Source organism: Chrysochloris asiatica, unplaced genomic scaffold (genome assembly GCF_000296735.1).
Source record: "Chrysochloris asiatica unplaced genomic scaffold, ChrAsi1.0 scaffold00105, whole genome shotgun sequence".
Lineage (NCBI taxonomy): Eukaryota > Metazoa > Chordata > Mammalia > Afrosoricida > Chrysochloridae > Chrysochloris > Chrysochloris asiatica.
Genome location: NW_006408623.1, coordinates 4,402,689 through 4,428,987, shown reverse-complemented (window position 1 = coordinate 4,428,987; position 26,299 = coordinate 4,402,689). Strand labels below are relative to the sequence as shown.

The following is a 26,299-nucleotide window of genomic DNA, read 5'->3' as shown; positions in this document are numbered from 1 at the left end:
GAATATCTGTTGATGTACTACCACAACCACTTCAATTATCTTAAGCTAAACTTACTTGCATGTGGCATTAATGATATTGTTCAATAATTTCTGCATTCTGCTGGATCACCTTTTTTTGAAATGAGCACAAATATGGACCTCTTCCAGTTGGCTGGACAGGTAAATAGCTTCTAAATTTAGTGCTTCCAGAATTGCATGTGTTTGTTGAGACATATCAATGTTAGTAACTACTGAAGTCTTGGTTTTCACCAATGCCTTCAGTGCAGCTGGACTTTGTCCTGCAAAGCCATCTGATCAAATGCTAGCTCCTAAAATGGCTAAGAATTGGCCAAAAGGCTTCTCGGAGGCTCTCTGCGTTGTTTCAATCTCCTTTTGAAGCTTTCTGCATTGTTCAATATTCTGCCCATAGAATCCTTCACTATTACAACTCAAGAATTAAATGTTTTCTTCAATTCTTTCATCTCCGTTTTGATTTTCTAACTCCAGGTCTTTGCACATTTTATATTATTTTACTTTGTCTTCTCAAGTTGCCCTTTGGAATCTTTTTCCAGCTCTTTTATGCCATCAATTCAGCTTGCTTTAGCTACTACAGATTCAAGAGCAAATTTCAGATTCCCTCCTAACATTTATTTTGGTCTTTTCTTTCATTGTCAAGTTTGTAGTGATCGTTTGCTTTCTTCATATATCATGTACTTGATGTCATCTCCCAACTTTTCTAGAATACTAAAGATCTGTTCAGTGTATCAAATCTACTGTTAAGATGTCTCTCAATTCAGTTGGGACATACTCAAGGTCATATTTTGGCTCTAATTTCCTTCAGCTTCAACTTGAACTTGCATATGAGCAATTAATGGTCTGTTTCCCAGTCAACCACTGGCCTTGTTCTGACTGATACTGAGCTTCTCCGTGTTTCTTTCCATTGATGTGGTTGATTTAATTCCTGAGCATTCCACCCAGAGAGCTATGCATGTACAGACATTGCTTATATTGTGGGAAAAAAGGTTTTTACAATGAATAAGGCCTTGCCCTTGCCCAATTGTGCTATGCACCTTCCAGCGTTGTTTCTATCCAAGGCCATATGTACCTGCTTCTGATCTTTCTTCTTTATGTCTAACTTTAACATTTTGTTGTTGTTGTTGTTGTTGTAAAGAGCTGTCGAGTCAGTTCCGACCCATAGCAACCCTGTATTGGGTTTCCGAGGAGGAGCTGGTAGTCACCAGTAATTCCCAATGCATCTTGATTGTGTATTTGATCAATTTCAGACTTCAGAACTTGAAGTAAATGTGACGTCATTCCTCTTCAACTTGTCATGTTAAGCACAATAGACCACATGATTGTCCAATTCAAAATAGTCTACAGAGGTCCAGTTTAGTTCACTAGGGCCTGGTGCCACTCCTGTCACGCACCCTCGAGTCGGTCCTGACTCACAGCAACACTATCTAGGGTTTCTGAGGAGCAGCTAATGGGTTTGAAGCGCTGAACTTGTGGTAAGCAACACACTAATTGTCCTATAGTGCCACATCAGAACTACACCTGAATATCAATATTCAAACATTCCATTTCCTTTCTCACAACTTCCAATTTTCCTAGATTCTATGTTCCAATTATGAAAGGCAGTTTACAGCTATTTTTTCTCATTTTGATTTCAGCAGCCCCATCAGCAAATGAAGGTCCCAAAAGATTTACTACATCCATATCATTAAAGCTGACTCTACTGTGAGTAGGCAAGTCTTCTCCATTGTTTTTTTAACATCTTCCAACCTGAGAGGCATTATACCAGAAAATGGTCCATTATATGAGAATCGTATCTGCAGTATATTAGTAAATGGTCCACTGCCATTCATTCGGATTTGGGGGACCAATTTGTTTTAGAAGATCACCAGTCCCTTCTTCCTCGTCTGTTTTGATTTAGAAGCTCCATGAAGCCCGTCCACCGTGGGTGAGCCTGCTGGCATGTGAAATACAGATAGCAGAGATTCCAGCGTCACAGCCACACACAAATCACCACAGTAAGACAATAACAAAGACCAAACAAGCATCCGAGGAAAGTGAGCAGCACACGGGGGGTCTAACAACTGAAACTGTAAGTTTGTCACATATGAAGATGGGAGGGTAGGTGGGCGAGAGGGATGGTGGTCCAGGATCTTAATTTACTTTCTTTTACGAAAGCCTTCATTGTGGTTTACTGAGGTAAAGCTAAGGATTTCATCTGCGAGAACACACTCACTGATTACAGCAGGGTAAATCAATGTGAAATAAGGGAAGCCCTTAGAGAAAATACGTTCCACCCCTGACCTCACTGGCATCTATCTTGTCCAAAGCTCAGGGCCCAATGCATAGATGTGCAAGGATGCACTGAGATGTGCAGGGATGCATTGAGATGTGCAGGGATGCACTGAGATGTGCAGGGAGGCATTGAGATGTTCAGAGATGCGTTGAGATGTGCAGAGATGCAGTGAGATGTGCAGGGATGCACTGAGATGTGCAGGGATCCACTGAGATCTGCAAAGTTGCACTGAGATGTGCCAGGATGCATTGAGATGTGCAGGGATGCACTGAGATTTGCAGAGATGCATTGAGATGTGCCAGGATGCACTGAGATGTGCAGGGATGCATTGAGATGTGCAGAGATGCAGTGAGATGTGCAGGGATGCACTGAGATGTGCAGAGATGCAGTGAGATGTGCAGGGATGCACTGAGATGTGCAGGGATCCACTGAGATCTGCAAAATTGCACTGAGATGTACAGGGGTCCACTGAGATGTGCAGAGATGCATTGAGATGTGTAGGGATGCACTGAGATGTGCAGGGATGCTCTGAGATCTGTAGAGATGCAATGCGATTTGCAGAGATGCACTGAGATGTGCCAGGATGCATTGAGATGTGCAGGAATGCACTGAGATTTGCAGAGATGCATTGAGATGTGCCAGGATGCACTGAAATGTGCAGGGATGTGCTGAGATTTGTAGCAATGTACTGAGATCTACAGAGATGCATTGAGATGTGCAGGGATGCACTGAGATGTAGTGGCATGCATGGCTGTGTAGAGATGCATTGAGATGTGGAGTCCAGCTCTGTGTCTTGGAGCTGGGTGGTATGGGGACAGGAGGTCTCATTCCATTTGCAGACTTGGCTGCCCAACATTCCTAACATCAACTGTGACTGCCTGTATCTGTAAAAGACTTGATGGCAGTCAGCCTGGACCCTCACCCAAGTGACTGTCCTCCTCAACATGGAGCAGCATACCTGTTCTCAGAGCTCCACCCTGCCTAGCACAGCCTGATGGCTCTGGGGACAGCAGTGCAGGCCCTGTGGCCAGTGGACACCAGTAGCCTCAGTTACTGGCTGAGGACCACAACCATAATCCAGCCCAGTGAAGTGATAATGAGAGGCAGATTGAAGAAACAGAAGTAAAATGAATCATCTGTCCAGCATAATTAGATATTAAAATGCATAAGTTGCAGTGGACAGCCTAACCACAGTATCAAATGGACATGCTTTCAAAATCCTAACGTCGTAGCATGAATCAGAAAAGTCTTAATTAGGTTTTGTGAAGCTCAGAATGAAAGAGCCACAATAGAGCTGTGTACAGGAGTGCCTGTTACATGACCCAACGTCATTCTTTGATTGTCTTCACTTCAGAAGTTCTAACAACCTGGCATGCAAGTGGCCCTGGGACAGCAGAAATCCTTCCTCTGATACCCTAAGGAGTGAGACGGCATTTCTGAGCAAGAGGGAAAGAGACATGCATGAGTTCAGCAAATCTGGAGACTGGCCATAGAGGGAACACTGGAATTCATGAGCAGCGTCATTTTTTTCTGAAGACGTTGTATTCAGATCATGCTCCCGGGCCCCCATCTAAAGAGGATGTGAAATTCCACCAGGTAATGAAGACAAGGCCATGTTTTATGACAGCCAGCCAGCGGCATCACTGTCCCACAATTCTCTCTCTTGAACACGGCTGCAATTTCTACATAACGCATTGCTCGGAAGAAAATCATTCAAGTCAGTCCCACATTTCAACCCATATATTTTTCAAATTAAAGGAGAGATAAGTAAAACTCTTAGACATAAATGAGATGGAATTGATTTGTTCTCACTATCTGATGCATGAAGGGACAAGTGCATTGTGTGGAATAGGAATAAGGACTTACCTTTTTAGATTTTTTCCTCAAGGTGTAGCCTCTATACCACCCTAAACAAACACAAAGTGGAAAGAATTAGTCGAAGGAGCTATAATAGTGTCTATATGTTGTAGAAAATTCATAATCTTGCATATTCAGTGAAGCTTCCCCAACTGTCACCAGAACTCAACAATTCTAACGCTTTGAAGATTCTTGAGGGATTTTGTCGAGAATGTTCCAAAGGAGACTTTCAGCAAAGCTAGTCATCTTCAGTTCCTTCATCCTCCATCTCTTTTCTTGGCCTCGAAGCTGGGCTGTTCCAAGAAGAGGTCTTGTCCTTTTGACAACTGCCACCAAGTCGGTTCCTTGTTTCATACATTTTCCTGTTTCTTCCTGTCTGATCTGGACCAGGGTCACTGCCAAATGCACATCCCAGCATCCTCAGCTAATTAAACAATGTCCCCTAACAGAAAATCTACTGAGAGCTGACTTCTCTCCCTCTTCAACACAGAGGAGCTGTGCCCTGGAGCAACTAAGTCATTCAGAGGCACAAAGGCCCTCCACAGGAAACAAGAGGGCCAGAGACACAGACCCACCTACCCCCTTGGGGTCTGGCCTAGATTTAAGCTTCTACTGTCTCCATATGCTGAACAAAGGACATTAGAAAGGAGTGTCTGTCAGAACCGTGAGCATGGATTACACATTTCATGAAAGAGTCCTTCCAACAATTGAGCAGCCTACAGTATCCTTGGTACCTCCCGTCCAGCTGATGGCAGAAGGTTGTCCTACAAATACCCAGGGACCCATGACTGGTAACCAGCCTCCGGACAGCTCTACCACTGCCCGATGCCAGGGAAATGCCTCCTCAGCCCAAATATCTGAAGTTGTTTCAAACTACTTCACGTCCAGAAGTTACCAAAAGTCCTGTGACACATTCCAACACAGCACCACAAGCACAAAAGGACCCCATCAGAGATTTACTAACAGCTCTTAGAAATGGGAAACCAGGGAAATTTCCACAAAATGACCAGATATTGGGTTTTTGCACACTATCAAGAGTAAAAAGGATCTCTGATAGTATAGTGGTTACAAGTCAGACTGATAATCTTAAGGTCAGCAGTTCAAAACCATCAGAGGTTCCATAGGAGAAAGATGGGGCTTTTTCCTCTCATGAAGATTTACAGCCTCGGAGACCCTATACAGGGATCGCTATAAGTCAGAATCGACTCCACAGCACATAACCATCAGCACCACCACCACCACCATCAAGTCAAACCTTAAAAACCAGGGATATATGCATGAGAGAGCACAGAATAAAACAAAAATGGATAAATGTTATAGCAACATGCCCTCCATTCCTATAGAATGTAAACTACCAGGGGTGCAGGGTGATGAGGAACCAGACAGTAATGAGATTATAAAGGGGGAGCCCTTCCCGGGTTAATCACTAAATGCTTCCTAAGCATCAGGAAAGAGATAAGGCCAAACAACAGACAGGTCTATAAGGGAAACATAGACCTGTCTATTGTTCGCATGAAAGGGAAACAAAGGAGCTCTGGTAGCATAGTGGTTATGAGTTGGGCTGCTAATCTCAAGGTCAGCAGTTCGAAACTGCCAGCTGTTTCGTAGCAGTTTTACAGCATGTTTGCTTTAAACCACAAACAGTCTCAGAAACCACGTATAGGGTCGCTGAGTCAGAACTCACTCCACCGCAAACCACCACTATAAGGGAAACCACCACACTAGGAAGTATGTACATCTTTGAATCATCAGCCATTTGAGATCACAAGGACAGCATTTACCCAAAGACAAAGGGTCAAAAGGGTTAGAAAAGAAGGAAACCCGAAACACAGGGAGGAAGGGCTGTTCCACAGAGACAAATGCAATCAATGAAACATTTAAACTATGAATGAACTGTTGAATGCAAATCTGTTCAGCTGCTCTGTAAGCCTCCACCCAATTCATAACAAAAAGTGTCAAAACAAACAAACAAAGAAGAAGGCAGTGACCCTCAAGAGCCTTCAAAAGAAGCAGGGAAGACTCAGTTATATATACCAAGTCCAGCCTAGTCCATGTTCTGTAGAGGACTAAGACCCATCAGGTGGTAGTATCGACACCAAGGGTCTTGACTCTTTTGCCTCACACCTGAAGAATTCTCTGTTGATGGACACAGTATCCACTTCAGTGGCTCACCAGAGTCCACTGACGACAAAGAGCTCACACAAAGCAAAATGAGGAAAAGGAGGTCAGAAAGGCTGGTCACTCAACTTAAAGGATTCTGCATCGTCCACTTCATTTTTCCTGCCTTTTCATGATTAATCAGTCCTGTCTTTTCTAAAACTGACAAGGAATTAATGCCCTAGAATACACAAGGAAATATTACAAACCTAGAAGAAAACCAGCAACCACACAAAAAAATGAGCCAACTTCATAAACAATGTGTAGAAGGAGAAAACCCAAAATACACGTATGAAGAGCTGCTTCAATACACGAGTAATGAGAGCAATTAAAGGTTAACACTGCCTAATGTACTACAGTGATCAAAGCTGGAATGCTGCAGACCACAGCCCAGTGGGCACGATGGAGAAAAAGTCAACAGAAGTCCTGGGTGTACCACTATGCAAGCAGGACCACAACCATGGATGGAAATTTAAGGAGTAACTCAATCGTCTTGGCATGAAGCATTGTTAATGTCATGGGCTGGGCACAAAGGGAATGCCCACCTAGGATGATGGCAGGGTTGGAAGCTGGGCTGAAGGCCCTCGGGTCACTTCTGAGATGGCTTTGTAATAAGTTTTCCCAGCCTTCGCAAGTCCTTCAGTTGCCAAGAAATCAGAATATAAGTAGCCAGGAAAAGAATCAAGGTGTACTTTGGAAGAAAATACATCATCATCACTCTGTAAAATTTTCATTCTTAAGTCATCGTGTACACAAAAGAAGAATTTCCTAATCCTTGTGTCATGCCTGCAATTGCCTTTCAGGACAGGCAGCACCCAGGTTAACACAGACAAGGAAAAAAGGTGTGGCAATCTACTTCTGAAAATCAGCCACTGAAAACTCTAGAGATCACAATGATGCGATGTACAACCTGCAGGTGCCTCCCACTGTGCGTGGGGACACCAAGACTCAGGGCCAGCTTGACAGCATTCAGCAAAAACAGCCCCTGGAATCTTTACGGAAATATCCTGGGCCCTCAAAGGTCGTTTAATAAATATCAGTGGCCTCCGCTCACCTCTCCTGGCTGCTGGCTATGGCCACCTGTATAAAGGCAGAGGATTGCCTCAAGTGAACCAACCTGAAGATCTTTTTATCCTATGGGCCATGCTCTCAGGAGTCCGGGAGAAAGAAATTAACCATCACTAAAAAGCAAATTTGTTCTCTGAGCCTTAAAATAAAGAGGGATCATCTAGAAATTATATTTCCTAGAGCAAGCTCAGAAATGCCCTGAAAAGAATCACAGTGAAAAAAAGAATTAAGTTTGACAAACAGAAAGACATTTTCTAGAGAAGCAGAGGGAGAAAAAAAGGGTGGGGTTGGGGGGTGAAGAACATTCCAAACTCTAATACAATCCATGAAATTTAAATAGAACAAGAGGACACAGTAGAAATAACAGATGGAAGTAAATTGTTCCATGCTTAACTTGTGGAGAGTAAGCACACGGAGGTTCCCAGTCAGAATCCGGCTCAACTGCATTTCTCTGCTCAGATGGTAATTAAAGCCAAGAGCTTTCACTGTAAGTAAAAACGTTCTTGACAAGACAGGAAGTATTTTCATCACAATCTCGGAAGACGGACTAATCCAGAGAGTGAATGCTCACTGAAGACTCTTTAAAAAGTCCTGGTGGCACAATGATTAAGCACTGCTGCTAACCAGAAGGTTGTCAGTTCAAACCCACACAGCAGCTCCACTGGAGAAGGATCTGGCGATCTGCTCCCATGAAGACTGTTGCTGTGGTTTAGTGCCTTCGAGTCGGTTCCGACCCATAGCGACTCTGTATAGGGTTTCCAAGGGGCGACTGGTGAGCTTGAACCACCAACCGTGCAGCTCAAATGACTTTGCAGTGAAGCACACTAACCCACAGCGCCACACCTACAACCAAGGAAATGTGTGGGGCACTTCCACTCGGTCCTATAAGGTTCCGTGAGACAAAATCAACTCAAAAACAATGGATTTGGTTTGGATCTGAAGGCTCCCTATCAGGATAATGGTCCAAAACGCAAATGTCAGCCATGAAATGTTTCAAAATGTCAAATGAATATCCAAGGATCACTGACCCGTCTAGGGATTCCACTGAGGGGCACATTTTCCTTAGGAGGCTGAGAACAAAAACTGGCCATTCCTGTCATGCCCAAGCCCAAGAACTGTATTTATTAACTACTCCAGAATGATGTCCCTGCCCAGTGTTCATTTAAGCAAGATTTCATCTTCAACTGACCAGGGGCGCAAAGAGAGAAAATAGATGAGTACCTCCCCCCAGATGAGAAAAATGTCTGAGATCCTTAACCCCTACTTAATTGGTCTCTGTCTCCTCACAGCTGTTGGCAATACACACTACACAGAAAAACCCAACTGTCTGCTGTAAAAATTAGAAACAAACTGAAGGTGCACATCACAACCACTCATTCACTTAAGTAAGGGCTGGGTGGGTATGCCATATACTCTGACATCTATTCCAGACGTGCTCCACTAATGCACACTGACCCCATAGGGCAATTTTAGGGTAAGAGGTACAAACAGAACAGAATTCTCAGAAGTCAGATGAAGAACGCACTATTTAGTAAGCTACACTTCTCAGAGGGGTCAACCCCAGGAACTCAGGCCAGTCACAGCTTGCTTGGGTTCAGAAGCTTACAGCTTCTTCACTCACGTGCTAAGTGGATTCCAAAGACTGACTGAAATTTTGTTTCACCAATGCCATAATCCAAATGTACTGATTCTTCTACGGTCTTCCTTTTCCACTGTCCAACTTTCACATGCAATGAAGTGCTCTTGGGTCAGGCACACCTTAGTCCTCAAACTAATACTTTTGCTCTTGAACACTTGAAAGAGGTCTTATGCTGCAGATTTGCCCAATGCAAATACGTCACCTGATGTCTTGACTGCTTTGAGTGCTGACTGCGGATCTTCCAAGTAAAATGAAGTTTTTAACAACTTCAGTCTTTTCTCTCTGTATCATGATACTATTTATTGTCCAGTTGTGAGGATTCGTGTTTTCTTTACATTGAGGTACAATCCATACTGAAAACTGTAGTCTTTGATCTTCATCAGTAAATACTGCAAGTCCTCTTCCATTTCCAGCAAGCAAGGTTGTGTCATCTGCATATTGTAGGATGTTAATGAGTCTTCCTCCACCCCTGATGCCACCACGTTCGTCTTCATATAATCCAGTTTCTTGGATATTTGCTCATCGTGCAGACAGAATAACCATGGTGAAAGGATACAACCTTTCCTGATTTTAAGCCATTCAGTGTCTCACTGATCAGTTCTAATGACTACTTCTTGGTCTATGTACAGGTTCCTCATGAGCACAATTGTTGTTGCTGTCAAGTGCCATGGAGTCAGTTCTGACTCTTAGCAACTATGTATAGGGTTTCTAAAGCTGAACATCTTTGTTGGAGCAGAAAGCCTCATTTTTCTCCTGAAAATCAGGTGGTGGGCTCTAACCGCCATCCTTGTGGTTCGCAGTCCTGTGCTTACTGTAGAGCACCACTGCTCTTCTCGTGAGCACAAGTCTGAACCTCCCATTCTTCATAATATTATTCCTAGTTTGTCAGGATGCACGCAGTCAAATGCCTTTGCAAAGTCAATAAAACACAAGGAAACACTCTTCTGGAATTCTCTGCTTCAGTCAAAGATATCACTACTAGTTCCACGTCCTCTTCTGAATCTGGATTGAGTTTCTGGCAGGTTGCATGCAATATGAATGATTTTACTTTCGTGTGATCCTAATGATAGGGTTTGATGATTTCCACGTTCCAATGGGTCTCGCCTTTCTTGGAATAGGCACAAATATGGATCTCTTCCAATCGGTTGGCCAGGTAGCTGTCTTCCGAGTTCCTTGGCACAGACAAGTGAATGCTTCCAGCAGTACATCACTTTGTGGAAACATCTGAATTTATATTCCTTCAATTCCCGGAGCCTTGTTTTGGGCCAATGCCTCACTGCAGCTTAGCTTTCTTCCTTCAGGACCGTGAGTTCTTGATCATATGCTACCTCTTGAAATGGTTGAACACTAGCCAAGTATTTAGGGTACAGTGACCCTGTAAATTACTGCATGGAAAGGTTTAACTAAATTATCCTATCTAAAAGCAAGCCTGGTGTTGAAATAATTCATTTCAACCACTTTTTAATCACCTGCTCTATGAAAATCACCCTTACAGCATGCAGTAAAATCCCCAACAATACAATACTCTCTTACAAAACTTACAGACCTGCGGAATCTTTGAAAAGCATGCCTCTCAGAGGCCCCCACCCCACCCCCACCATAAAGGCAGCATCAAAGGAAAAATGACGTGCTCGAATCGTCTGCAAAACACTGGATGTGTGGACCTGTTCCCTGAAAAACCAAAACCGTCAGAAAGCCACTGGCACCAACAGCCTATATACTGGATTATTGAAACAATCGCTTCTTTGGACTGCATGCCACATAACTATGACATGTGTTCATCTCTAAGAAAATGAGGTCACAGATATATTTTTTGAAAATTAAAGGAAAGTAAAGTAAGAACTGACAATTTGGGGTTCCTTTGAGGCAGATAAGAGCACAATGATAGGGCCGCGACTGTGAACTACAAGGTCGGTAGTTCAAGCCCACCAACTGCTCCATGTAAAAATGATAAGGCTTTCATTTTTCATGCAAACAGCCTCGGAAAAACCGTGACCAGGGTCGCTATGAGTCAGACCCTCCTCAACGACACTTAGCAACAACAACTGAGGTATTTTCTTAACCAATCGGAATGAGAACTTGACCAACACTCACCATTTCACATCAAATACATCAAAAGTAAGAAGTAAAATCTGAAATAATCTTAAATGTGCTTTCAAGTGGATAGTTATTAATCGTTAACATGTATCTTGTTGCTGTTGTTAAGCGTCATCAAGTCAGTTCTGACTCATGTACAGGGTTTCCAAGGAACGGCTGATGAGTTTGAACCACCAACCTTGCAGTTCAGGGCCTATCCTACAGTGCCACACCTGGACTCTAACATTTACCTATGTTGTTGTTGTTGTTAAGTGCCGTCGAGTCGGTTCCGACCCATAGCGACCCTGTACAGGGTTTCCGAGGGTGTAAATCTTTACGGGAGTAGAAAGCCTCATCTTTCTCCCGCGGAGCAGCTGGTAGTTTCGAACCGCTGACCTTAAGGTTCGCAGCCCGATTCGTAACCACTACACTACCAGAGCTCATACTTGCAAAAAATAAAAAGCAGCCAGTCATGAGTTCCTTTTTCAATTCGAAATAATAATTCAAAGGAAGATTTCAAAGGTAAAAACGGAACATTTGTAGTTTTCAGTTCATCTGAATAAACTACTATTCAAATAGGTAGTCTCCTTTACCACCCTGCCCTGATACGGCATCCTTCATACGATCATGAGAAAAGAACATGCTAATGAGTTTCACTACAGGATAATCTCTTGCCCAGTAGACACTAAGAAAATGTGCAGACAGCTCCAAACAACGAGACAAACAAGTCCAAAATGTGTTGTTGTTGTTGTTGTTTTCAAGTTGCTTCCGACTCATCACGACCTATGCACAACAGAACAAAACACTGCCCAGTCCCGCACCAACCTCACAATCACTGTTACGTTTGCGACTGCTTCGGTTCATCTTCATACTCACCTTCATATGTTTCCAAGATGTGCACAGTGTCGCCTATTTGAAGAGACAGTTCATCTGCTCCCCTGGCATCGTAGTTATAAAAAGCTGGTAAGAAAGGAGAAGAAAGACAGGTATAAACAAAAACAGACGTGACCACACTGGGTTATTTTTGCTTGTTTTTAATACTGTGTGTTTTGAATATTGAAGCACATTCGATTTTCCTTTCATCATCCTTTCTGATAGCCGCCGAAGTAAGTCTTTCCCTTCACAGACAAATAAAAAATGTCATCGCTGTAATCCTGCTACAAAATGTTACAAAACACAGACTAAAGTGCGTCTGACCCAAGCTAAGGTATTTTCAATCATCTCCTATGCAATGCAAAAGTTTGACAACGAATAAGGAAGACTGGAGAGGAACTGGTATCTTTGAATTATGTAAACCATGGACTGTCAGAAGAAAGAACACATCTGTCTTGTTAAAAGTACAACCGGAATGCTTAGAGGGAAACATGGTAAGACTTTGTCTCATGTACTTGGACATGCTGTCTGGAGGGACCAGTTCCTGGAGAAGGATATGATGCTTGGTAAACAGAGGGTCAGAAAAAAGAGGCGGATCCTCAATGAGATGGATTGGCACACTGGCAGCACCAGTGGGACCAAAGACGAATGACTGACAGTGATGAGGGACCGGGCAAGATTCTGTTCTGTTGTACATAGGGTGGCGATGAGTTGGAAGTTACTGGACAGCAAGTAACAACAGTGTTGTCGTTGAGAGCCTTCGAGTAACTAGGAGCAATTCAGTACTCAACACCCAACAACCAAAAATGGAGTTTTACAATAGGATGAAAACTAAAGAATATGCAGCATTTTAACTGGCACTTCATACACTAGTTTTATTTCCAATAATGGAGTTTTTTAACATAGTGACTTTTCCTAACTATGACTCAATGGCACATACACTAAAAAGTCTTTGGAAACCAAACTGATTTAAAAAATTATTACAATGGAGTTCCGGTATGGGGCTGTAGGATAAGCATTCAACTGACAACCGCCAGGTTGGCAGTTCAAACCCACTAGTCGCTCCTTGGAAACCTTACACAAGATCACTATGAATTGGAACCCTTGACCCTTGACGGCCCTTAACAACAAATGGTAAGATTAAGCCAATAAACTGCATTACAATCAAGATAGGTAAAGAATATGTCCTATGTCAACAAGCCTCCCTAAAATTCAAAATGTGTTTGAAACCCCAAAAATTTTATCCTCACATAAATCCATTCCAGTTTTGCAACAGGGTTGCCTTTCTCCTAAATAAGAACCTAAAAAAACTTCAGACCATTAAATTCAGACCCCACTTTTATCCAAGCACAGAAGAGCAAGACAACTGTGGAAGGTAAAAAACATCCTAGGAATTGTCTGAGACCCATCTCACTCCTCCAGGGCTGCCAGAACAGATACACCACACGTGAGTGACTTCACAAACATATTTATTTTCTCACAGTTAAAGAGCTACTTGTTGTGAAGCGCCATCGAGTCAGCTCTGATACATAGCAACTGTGTGTCCAGTTTCCAGGGAGCAGATGGTGAGTTTGAACCACCGAGCTTTTGGTGCCACACCACAACTCTAGTTAAGGAAGCTAGAAAACCAAAGTCAGAGTGGTGGTGGTGTAATGGTTACGAATCGGGTTGTTAACCTGAAGGTCAGCAGTTTGAAACTACCAGCAGTTGCGCGGAAAGATGAGGCTTTCTGTTTCGGGAAAGATTTACAGCCGTGGAAACTCTACGCAGGGTCACTATGAGTAAGAACCGAATCCACGGAATATAACCAACCACCACTTAGTGTGGCGCTGTGAATTAAGGTACCAGACGGCAAAGCCATTTGGAACTGCAAGGTCGGCGGTTCAAGCTCACCAGCTGCTCCTTGGAAACCCTATACAGGGTCGCTGTGGGTTGGAATCAACTCGACGGCACTTCACAAAAACAACTCTAAGAAACAGCTTTCTTTCTCTGCCAGCTCTCAGGGAAGACCCTTGTCTTAAGACTGTGCTCCCTGCTTTCTTAGCGATCTCTCTCTCTCTCTCTTCCCCCTTCTCTGCTTGCTAGCTTGTTGCTCATCTCTTTTATATCTCCAATGAGAGTGATTCGAGACCCCTCTACAAGAATCCTGCTTCAGTCACATAAAAAAGACAACACATTTCCAAATGGTATTATAACCTGAGGGACTGTTGTTGTTACTAAGTTCTGACTCAAACCAACCCTGTATAGGGTTTCCAAGGAACGGCTTGTGGGTTTGAACCGGTGACCTTGTAGTTAGCAGTCCAGTGCTGGTCTTACAGCGCCACACTAGGGCTCTTAATCACAGGCATAGAGATTAGAATTTACAACCCATATGTTGGGGAGTGGGGGAACAATTCGATACATACAAGACCCCCCAAAAGCCCATTCCTATTTAAGGAGAAAAAAAAAAAAAAAAAGGCATGCCTCTGACATCCAAAAGATACCTAATTATACAGAGTTCAGTGTAAAGTTCATCCGCAAAACCACGATCTGAATTTCCCCTCTATGCATTCTCCAACAGGCTAAACTATCTGCCATCAAGTCAACTCTGACTCATGGTGACCCCCCTCTCATGTCTGTAACAGCAAAACTGTACCTCGTAGGGTTGACAATGACTAGTTTTCAGAACAAATCAACAGGCTTGTCTTCCTATGCCATCGGATTGTGTGAGTATTTTCTATCTTAAAGAAATAACATCCATGACAGACTCACATATGAAGGTTCATAAGGTGGTTGTGAAGGAGCCCTGAGGGTGCTGTGGCTTAGGCACTGGACTACTTACCACCGGTCAGCGGTTCAGACCCACAGGAGAAAGCTGACGCTGTCTGCTCCTGTTAAATCAGTATGAGTCCTCACTGACCGGATGGCAGCAGGTTATTGTAGTTGCAGGTATTTTGTTTCTACTATTATATTAGACTTCTACAGACGTTTTATTGTGAACTGAGTGACGGTTTACAGGTAAGATCATCCCGTTTTACGTTCAACACATCCTACACTTTGTTCCAGCTCAGTGATTACAATCCCCTCCATGTAACAACAGTTATCCCGCTTCCTCCCTGTGGTTCCTGTTTCCATTCCACCCGCCTTCCCGTCCCTTCTCAACTTTGTCCTTGGGAAAATATTGCCCTAATAGATCTCAGTGTTTCGGTCTGCATCTCTCTAATGGCTAATGTGGCGCTGTAGGTTAATGCACTAGACTGCAAAGTCGGTTGGAACTACAAGGCCTATGCTTCAGGCTCACCAACCGCTCCTTGGAAACCGGATACAGGGTCGCTGTGGGTTGGAACTGACTCGATGGCACTTAACAACAATAACAACAATCATTTTCACGAAGTCAGACAAAACATACTGCTCTTGGCGTCCTGCTTTCAGAAACATTCTAAAATATCAAGACATGTACAAAAAAAAAAAAAAGACATGTACGTAGTAAAACTCCATTTTCCCGGGTAGTCTCCTACTATTTTCACAAAAATTCATTAACATTTAACAGTCCTCGACAGACATAAGCAGTTATTAGGAGTTATTAAGTTTATTTAGCATTTTATGGTGACTCTTTAACAAGAAATGGCCACATCAGGTGAAGGAGGCTCAGACCATATGTGAAATTGCCCAAGTTTAGAGGACCTGATTCCTAAGCCTTTAGGAGCCATAATGATTTTATCACAATTCTTAACAGCATCCCTGCCAGCATGCCTATTTTGTTATACAAGTGTGTGTGTGTGTGTGTGTGAGAGAGAGAGAGAGAGAGAGTGAGTGGGGGGTGGAGTACACATCAAAAGTGAGCAAAATAAAATAGAATGAAGACATCAAATAGGGATATATATTCAGGCACATAATTCCCCCAGCAGCACGGAGTTAGCATAAAAACCAGAGGCAAAGATGCCATGCTGTTGCTTCGGTTTTCTATTCATAGCGATCCGATGGAGAAGGATGAAGTACAGGCTTTCTGAGGCTGTAAATCTTTACGGGAGCAGAAAACCTCATCCTTCTCCCTTGGAGCAGTTGATACATTCAAACTGTTGACCTTGTGGCTAGCAGCCCAAAGTGTAATGACTATGCTACCAGCACTCCTTATCAAATGGTCACCTGTTGTTGTTGTTGTTAAGTGCCTGGAGTCGGTTTTGATGCATGGGGACCCTGTGTAGGGTTTCCGAGGAGTGACTGGTGAGTTTGAACTGCCAACCTTACAGTTCAAACCAACTTTGCAGTCCAGTGCGTCAACCCAAAGCACCACACCGGGACTCCAAATGGTCCCAAAAGACTGGTTATTTTAGATGAAGGATTAAAAGCCTCAGAAGGGTTATGCATTCGGCCTGCAGATACCAACTGCCCAACCACCTGCCTTGTTTTTATTAACATGCGGGGGCTTCAAACAGTTCGTGGAAGATGGAATTGAATGATCATGAAATTTTTCTACTAGCTTTTCAAAGTCCTCTTCGTACAGACATCCCGCCTTTTATTGAACGCCATTGATTTCTACAATCAGAAGGCTTGCGGCAACCCCGAGTCCAATCTATCGGTGCTATTTACCCAATAATATGTGTTCACTTCATGTTTGTGTGCCACATTCTGATCATTCTCATAATATCCCAAACTATTTATAGAAAGGCAACTGTATACCTAATAGATAACAGGATCACGTAAACGTAATTTTAATATGCACGGAGAAACCAAAAACTGTGTGTGTCTCAGTTTATGGAGATCTCTTCTTTATTGTAGTTGTCTGGAACCGAACCGTCAGAATCTCTGAGGTCAGGCTGTAAACCAAAATCAAGCTCTAGTTGATTCCAACTGGTAATGAGCATACATGCTTCGGCGTAGACCTGCACTTGATAGGCTTTTTCAGAGCTTAATGACCAGCCTTCCCTCAACCTCAGCACTTCAGGGTGGTCTCAGTCAACCTCTCAGTTACTGCCAAAATTATCCCCTATGAGTATCTGACAAGGGAGTCCCCAAAGATGTCCACATCCTACTCCCAGAATTTGTGAATATGCCCTCAACAGCTCACAAGGTCAGTAGTTCAAACCCACCAATCACGACTCAAAAACCATATATCGGGTCACTGTGAGTCAGAACCAACTCCACAGCATTCCAGAGCAACAAAAATGTCCACATCCCATACCCAGATTTTGTGAATTTGTTAGTTGACGTGGCCAAAGGGGCTTTGTCTCTGGGTATGGAATTAAGGAGGATGAGTGGGCTGTTGGGGTGAGGCCAGTACCATATCAAGTCCTCCCCAGAAGGAGCATGAGGGTCCAAATCAGAAAGAAGGAGGCACAGTGATGGGAAGAGAGAGCAGAGTGATACAAGGAAGGGACCATGAGCCAAAGAATGTGGGCAGCCTCCAGGAGCTGGAAGAGACCAGGAAACAGAACTTCCAGAAGTGCAGCCATGCTGGATCTCTGTCTTCCAAAATGCAGAGATGGTAACACATTTGTGTGGTTTTAAGTCAGCGGGTCCCGGGACGGCCATCAATTTACCATGACCCCATGTTGTTGTTGTTAGGTGCCATCGAGTCGGTACCGACCCATAGAGACCTATGCACAGCAAAACAAAACACTGCCCGGTCCTGGGCCAACCTCACTACTATTGCCATGCTTGAGCCCACTGACGCTGCCACTTTGCCAATCCATCTTGCTGGGGGTCTTCCTCTTTTCCTGTGACCCTCCACCTTACCAAACATGATATCCTTCTCCAGATACTGGTCCGTCCTGACAATATGTCCAAGGTATGAAAGACAAAGTTTGGCCATCTTGGCCTCCAAGGAGCACTCTGGCTGCACTTCTTCCAAAATGGATCTATTGGTTCTTTTGGCAGTCCATGGCACTTTTAGCATTCTCCTCCAACACCATAACTCAAAGGCATCAATTCTTCTATGATTTTCCTTATTCACTGTCCAGCTTTCACATGCATATGAGGTTATTGAAAATACCATGGCTTGGGCCAGGTGCACCTTAGTCCTCAAGCTGACATCTTTGCTCTTTTTAAAGTGTTGAAGAGCAAAGATGTCAGCATGAGTAACACACAATTCTACCCTAATATACAGCTGTCGCATCTGTTAAACAGGTTAACTCATAGCTACCCTGTATAGGGTTTCCAAGGAGCAGCTAGTGAGTTTGAACCACTGACCTTGTGGTGAGCAGTACAATGCCTAGCCTACAAGCGCCACCCCAGAACCTCTATCTGAGAATAGTCATATACAAGTAGAGCCGGGGAGGTATAGGATACAAGAATGATTGTTTGTTATTCGATATTTCTTATACCTTCTGGATGGAAACAGGTGGAAGGGATGGTGAAGATAACAGCGTGAGAAGACATACATAAAAGAGCCTTTTCTCAAATTCTAATTGAACTGATAGACACAATTCAAAGATATTTTAATGTATTTCTTCAATATAAAAAATCACTGTATGCTTTATCTACAAGAAGCCACCAAATATCTTATCTCAATCTAAAAAGCTGATTCATAAAGTCACAATGCCCCAAATGTGCGCTTGCTTAGAAAGCAGGCTAGCCTGCCCTGCCCCAAACCTTCACGACCTCATTCAGAAATGAATAAACAATCTCTTCTCCATTCCCCATGGAGCAACTCTACTCTCTCCACCAACGGAGATGCTTTCTAGAAATCTCACTTCAAGCCATGGCTCCAGGTCCCAAGGTTTGCTGAAGAAAGACAAATTCTCCAGCACAACACAGGGAGTCCGCTGGAAAGTGGCATCAGTCTACCTTTGCAACTTCATCTCTGCAAAAGCTGACACGACATTCCCACTGACCCTCCAGATCTTGCCACAAGTTGCCCCACTGGGAATGCCCTTCCTCCCTCTACCTCAGAAAATCCCACCTGCGTACCTTTCCTTCACCTTCCTTCCTGAGGCCCTTAGGAATTCTGTCAACACCCATCCAAAGTGAGTACTGAATTAACTAACTGCTTTTGGAGACCTTGAGATAAGCTTCATGATACCTCACAAGCGCGCGTAAAGTTGTTTGTTGCACATGTCTGTTTCCTCGACCAGACAACAATCTTAGTTGTGAACATTATTAATCACTGGATGTCCCCGTTGCAAACACTATGCCTTGGAAGTACTCAATAAAAATCCACTGAATTGAATCAGATCACCAAGTATGGCTTCTTGCATGTTTTGCAAGACTGAAAGGAAACACTGTATCTTTTGCCCCTCTTCAAAATGAGCTTGTTCCCAGGAGTTTGAGACTTTGGGGAGTTTATTAGGGAAGAAACAGGGCACAATTCAGGATCCACAACAAATCAGGACACAGTTCTTCAGGCAGGATAGTCTCTGCCTAGCTTGGGCAAATGTTAACAAGCTCTTTTAGCCCCACCAGTAAAACCCTGGAGGCACCTTACTCCATCAGGAAGCCTTGTGCCTAAAGGCTCTCAGCTTGTTATTCTAAGAGTAGGAAGCCCACCATGCCATCTCCTGCTGCCCTTCAGTTCTGCTGTCCCTGCTTCCTGCCCTTGCTTCTTGTCGACTCTTGCAGTGCCTGGTGCTGCAACTCTCTCAGTCCTTCTCTTTGGTCTAGGAGGTTCTCAGCACAGGGCTCCCATATGCAAACAATGTCCTCCACTCCAAGCTCTTCCTTCTCGGTGGCTGTCAAAATCCAAAAGCCCCTTCTCTCTACTCGCTTAGCTCTCCTTTTATCTTTCTTTTTTTAACAAAATTGAGCCATGGGAGTGAGTTCCGTTCCAGACCTGAAGAATGACTAAAGACCACAGTCTTTCAGGTTCCACCAGTATGTACTGGAAAAGTAAGCCTGGCTGTTTTTATGATGATAAGTTCTGTTCCACATTCTCTCCCACTGTATCTGGGACCTTCTAATGTGATCCCTTTCAGAGCAGTTGGCAGTGGGAGCAGCCACGCAACACCTAGTTCTCCTGGTCTCAGGGTGGTGGAGGCTGATGTTCCAGTGACCCATTAGTCCAAAGGAGTGTTTTCATACATCTTTGATTTTGTCACTCTTCTTTCCAGGACGAGACTAACAGTTTAGCATTAGCTGGCCATTCATAAGCTTTCAAGGTCCCAGTCGCTACTCATCAAAGTAGGATGTAAACATTGTCTTTGTGGACTATGTTATGCCAATTGATCCTGGAGCCCAAGATGTATTCCATCAATAGAACGAGACAGAACACTGTCTTTTTAGCCGAACTCCATAACCAGCATCACGGCTCAGGTTCAAAGTCTGCTTACATCATCTGAGATGTGGGCTTGACTATCATCCCATCTCAAAATTGGCTCAGCTCAGCATTTCCCTCTATCCCACAACCTCTTCATGATTCCAAGTAGCAATTTAAAAGTTCATTAATTCTTCTAAAAAGTCAATTTGTGAAAATTAATGGCTCTGTTAATGATTTCATTCCCTCTATTTTGACTTCAGTTGGATAAGATGAAACTTCAACATCATGCATCTTCTCAGAGTTGGGGAAACGAAGACACGGCCAGAATCCTGTCGGTTTGCCCTCAAAACTTCATGTAGAGTCCCTCCACCTGCCCTGGGATTACACAAACCGTACCAAGCATGCACTCAGCATTTCTAGAGGCTCCATCGGACCAGGTCTGGACCTGCATTAGGTGGGGATCGGTGTAGGAAAAACAAGCTAAGCTGGAACATTAAGGAGCAACCCTTTCACATACTGGTCCCTAGTCAGCATAACCAGGAAACCCTACATCGAAGACTCAAGAGATTATGCTTATCTTTTCAATTCCCTGAAGAAACCACAACCATCCCACCTAGAGGCAGGACTGGGTTTCCCAATCACTAACTTCACAAAGAGACTAGAGGTAGAGCATACCGTCCACAGCACAGTTCCATACGATACTGGAACATTCACTACATAACCTGTGTCTCCTCTACTGGATTATGATCTTCAAAGATAAAACCCATGTCTTATTTCGTCAAGCATCTATCAGCATCAGGCACACAAAAAGACCCCAAATACTGACTGAGTAGATGGGCAGACGGAGAAGATGGGCAAGTGGATGGATGGATAGATGAATGGACAGATGGAAATGATGGGTGGGATGGTGGGTGGATAGACAGAGAAGATAGATGAGTGAATGCATGACTATATGGATGGATGGGCAGATGAAGAGGATGGATAGATGGGTAGATAAATGGATGGATGGATGATAGGTGGATAAATGGATGGATGGATGGATGGATAAATGATGGATGGATGGATGGATGGATGGATGGATGGATGGATGGATGACGGATGGATGGATGGACAGATGAACAGATAAAGAAGATAGATGGGTAGGTGATGGATAGTTGGATAAAATGGGTGAGTGGATGGATGGATGGAGAAAAGGGCTGGGTGTGTGGATGGATGGATAGATGAAGATGGAAGGAGCAAAGGAAGGAAGGAATACAGATGACCAGAAAGACTCTTAGAGACTATTTCTAACAATGCTACAAAAACTGTCATCTCTACTGAACTGGTATGTGTTTTGCTGTATAAATTCGCAACAAAAGTAAGTATTTTTTAATGCAAGGAATAAAAATAAAGCTGCTAAGATAAATCAAGAATGGTCCTCCTGGATTTAGCATTTCCTGTTGCTGTGAGCTGCAATGCATTCAGAGATTCCATGTACAAATGCCCAGTGGATTTAGCAGCCCCACCACCTTCCTCTCCCCCCACCCCCACCCCACATACACCTAATGCCATGTGCAGCCTGAACAGGAAGGAGCCACAGGGGGACGCACAGTCAGAGAAGGCCTCCCGCTGACTGTATTTCTGTATGTGTGTCTCACAGAACACCCCACATTTTCAAAGGCGCCAAGTTACCCTTGCTTGGGTCCTATCTTTCTTACCTAGGAATCCAGACATTGTTCCTCTTACCAATAAAATCCCCTGCGGCAAGATTTCATGTGATGTTTAGATATCAGAATCAAGGAATTCGTCTAAATAATTAAAGAAAGGGAACAGTGGACCCCTGTAAGATAAAGGGACTGACGTTTGTTATTCAATATTCCTTTTTGCTTTCTGGATGGAACCAGGTGGGAGGGAAAGTGAAGATAAGAGCATGAAAAGAAATACATAAAAGAAGTCTTTTCTCAAATTCTAATTGAACTGATACACACAATTCAAAGATATTTTAATATCTTTCGTCAGTGCAAAATATCACTGTATGCCTTATCCCTGACGAGTCACCATCTTATCTGGATCTAGTCCGAAAGGTCGCATGCAGTGCCTAAAACGTGCTGGCTGCCTGGGAAGTGCAGTGGATTTTTGAAACAGTGTCAGTTTTGTCAAACCAGGTATTTACCACTTTTTCATGAGAGAAAAAATAATAATAAATAAGAAGCTGCTTTTCTACATTTTCAGTTTTAGTGGTTCCTAGGGTAGGAAGCTACTGACCTGGTCGCCGTTCTAGATGGTCTTTGCAATCTCCCCACAAGTAAGAAAAGGTTTTGCAGATCTAAAAAACAGTCTCCTTCTGCATTTAATTTTGTGCCACTATAAAGAAGCGTGGTGATGAGATAGGGAAAGAGATTTCATGTCTTTACCATTCATCTTTAAGCCAGGAAAGTTATTGCACGACGTGGGAAGACATAGGCTGTGAATTAACCCAGAACTTACCCACTTAGGACATGGGGACATACAGTGACCTCGCCCCATGGTCCCAGCCACATGTGGCCACTGGCCAGTCCAGAAGCACCACCTGTGACCTGAGTCCATCGGACCTGAGTCCACCAGGAGCTGGCCCCAATGGGGTCATTGGTAGAAGCCACAGGCGAATGGGTCCTCTCCAATGTCTGAGCTCCCATCTGTCTCCCTGTCTCTCCTGAGAACCTGGTCAGAATGCACACTTTCCCTCACCTGTCCAACAGGTTCTCCCTGGAGGGTGACAGGACTCACCTGGGGCCAGCCCCCCAACCAGTGGGGACACACTGAAAGAGAAGGGAAGACTCTGACAGAGTAGGGTTGCCAGTGGCTATGACGACTTCAGGGAACCTTTTCAGTGCCTGGACTTCAGGGCACTGGGCTTTAGGGACTGAAAGACGTATTCTGCAGGGAGTAAGACGCCTCCCTCCCTCTTTCTTTACCTGTGACTTATCAGTAAGTCCAATAGGAATGGTGAGGGCTGGAGAAAGGGAAAGGAAAAAAGAACATTCCAGAAGGTTAGGATTTTCTTGTGTTTTGCCACTCCTCTGTAGTGAATCAGCTCACACCACAACACAGGTCCTGTTTCTTCTAGGTCTGGCTGGCTGTCTCGCTCCCAATCCTATAGACTCTTTCCATAGAATCGAGGCCTCTTATCAAAGTTACAACTCCTGACAGGCCGACTTGTGAATACTTATGAATCTGTAGTGAGTCATTTCACGTGCGTTTTACCCCATCTTTGCTACGAAAACCATGTGAAACTGTTCACTGTTGTTGTTACGTGCATGGTGTCAGTTCCAATTCATAGTGACCCTGTATAGGGTTTCCAAGGAACAGCTGGTGAGTTTGAAACACCAACCCTGTGGTTCAAACCAACCTTGCTGTCCAGTGCATTAACCCACAACGTCACACACTACAGATGAACAAGTATGCATGAGTCAGCGTGTGCCTACCTCGCTGACTGGGTCCTCCATCCCGCTTCCAGGACACTAATTTTCCAGGGACCTCTTGAGAAATTCTTCCTGCTTTTCTCTTAAGGCCAGGGCTCCTCCATCGTCCCCACACTCCAGTTCTTGTCACCCCACCATCAGCTTCTGCACCAACGTAGGAAAATATGGGACCCGCCCCCCAGAGACCACACAGAAGAATCCCCTTTTCACCAGCCACCATAAAGTTCATTGCCAATGCTCCAGCAGGCTCTAAGGGTTTAGAACCATCAAGTAAAAACAGAGTGGCATGGATACCATGATCTCAAATACCTAAAAATGCAAGAGAAGTTTAATGATGCAATGCATCCTGAACAATGAGAATGCATGCATATATTAATCCATCCACAGATACACAAACAAATATATGCTTTTTATGCATATAGTAAATTACACATTCTTAGGTGATCAGTTTCTTGAGATCTGACAACTGTGTAAATACACTACGTACATCGAAAATGAGATTTCCAAAGGAAGTTCAGAAAACAGGAAGAGGCGAGAAAGCAGGATGAGGAACCCCAGGAGGAAGTGGGAAGAGTGTTCTGATATTCAGGGAACTGCAACGAACGTTACAAAACAAAATGTCTACAAATTGTCGAACGGAAGACACATTTGCTCTGCAAACTTTCACCCACACAGCAATAAAACATAAATAACACTTAAAAAGTAAAAAGTCACTCAGAAGTATAAAACATAATCAAATAGAACAGGCATATGAAGTAAACACAGTAAGCTGATAAATCCAATCCCAAAGTTATTTGTTTTCTGTTAAAAATAAATACACTAATTTGCCAAATACTGTTTGACACTATTTGAAGCAATACTACATGACTAAAACAAAGATTAAATTACAAAAATGAAAAATGCATTCTAGACATTTTGTAGCAAGGAGGGAGTGATTAACTTTTCAGCCTAGGAGCGGAGGTCCCTGGGACCATCATGGGAGAAGAGCAGAGAGCAGGACCCTACCCAGAGAAGCAGAGACGATGACATGGAGAGATGGAGCAGCTGGAGACTTTAGACACAGAGAGGGAGAGGGGCTGGATGTTGCTCTGGGCAAACCACTGACTAGGCTCACAATGCTAATGTGACATGCATCCTGGGACAGGACTACAAATCCACCAGAGGCACTTCAGTTTTGCCTGGGAGACTTCCCTGCCCTCCCATTTTGCTGCTCAGAAAGCTACTCTGCCCCAAGGCCAGACCCCGGGCAACACGCCATTCCCAACTCACCAGGCTGCTACATACCTGGTGAAACCTCCCGGCCCTGGAAGGTGATGGGGGTTTCACAGCACCCAGTGAGCCCAAGCAGAGGCCCCCAGGAGACCAGGGGACTTTGTTAAGCAACTATCACAAGTTTAATCCCCCATCAAGAGCAATGAAGTTCTGGTGCAGGCAAGAGCATGGATGGGCTACAAACATGGCACAGCTTGCAAGAGGTCAGACACAGATGGACCAAGATTGTACGACCCAACAATCTGAAATATCAGAGCAAGCAACTGTACAGGGACCAAGAAGGAGCCCGTCTGCCAAGCAAAAGGTCAGAGGTTCAAACCCTCCAGCAGCTCCGTGGGAGAAAAGATCTGCACATCTGCTGCCTTAAAGATTCCAGATTAGGGAGCCCTATGGGGTAGTCCCACTGGGTCGCTGAGCTGGTATCAACTCGATGGCACACAACAATATAGAGCACCAAGAGGTCCCTCAGTGGTGAAAACAACTGACTATTAATTGAAAGGGTGGTGGTTGGAATCCACCTGCAGAAGAAAAGCCTGGCAACGATCTGCTTCCATAAAGATGGAGGCGTTCTACACTGTAACCGTGGAGCAGGGGGAGCTAACTATGAGGCAGCATCAAGTCAATGACAACAGGTTTGGCTGTTTGTTTTTTCATAGACACCTAAGATTTCTATAGTTTTCAGGGGCAGGCAGAAAGGGAAAGTGGGGGCTTTACCGCTTAGGGAACTCTGAGCTTCATTAACAGTCACGGAATAATCTGGAAGCAAATGAAGGCAGTGGTTATACAACATTAGGAACAAAATTCATGATGTACACATGTGAGAATACTGCCATGACAAATGTTTTGTGACTTATACATATTTACTATAATAAAAATAAAACTTCAAGTAAGAACAGGACTGCTCTGTATGCGGATCCCCATATGACCACAGAGGTTGCACACCTCCTTCTAGAACTCGGCTACCCCATTCTACAAGGGCAGTACTCCCCGGCACAGCAACCGTGAGACTGATGAGCATGTTATATTCTAATAGTCACTTCAACTGACTATAAAAATACAGCATCACAAAATGCTATTGCACCATGGTAGAAATATTTAGCAAGAGGCTATAAAGCCCTATTTGCTTGTTTATAGACTTACTGCTGAATAGGAAAAAAGGCAGCAGAGGCTAAAGGGAAGGCAGGAGGGAATCCATCCCAGCAAACACCCGAGACGCCGTGTCCATATGATATGCAACAGGACATGAGGAGTTTGGCTAATGCTCTAAGCAAAGCACTGGGCATCCCCCTGCTCCTTCTACTTATTTATCCCCTTTTTAACGCTTGAAACTTTCATCACCAATAACATCACCACCTATAACAACACTGCCACCACTACCATCATCATTACCACCACCATCACCATGATCATCTGTAACACTGTGATCCCCATCGTCACCTACAACAACACTGCCACTACTA

The 26,299-nt window shown here is 43.9% G+C and overlaps 1 protein-coding gene across 1 annotated transcript in view; it reads right to left on the bottom strand.

The window, feature by feature from the left end:
* DOCK1 (dedicator of cytokinesis 1) overlaps nt 1–26,299 on the bottom strand; it is a 576,252-nt gene that overhangs the window by 544,502 nt on the left and 5,451 nt on the right. Inside the window, exons 3-4 of the mRNA XM_006867474.1 lie at nt 11,961–12,044; nt 4,154–4,194 (exon numbers count right to left, since the gene is read on the bottom strand). Of these exons, the coding sequence (XP_006867536.1) occupies nt 4,154–4,194; nt 11,961–12,044 (125 nt within the window). The remainder of the gene's footprint in view (nt 1–4,153; nt 4,195–11,960; nt 12,045–26,299) is intronic.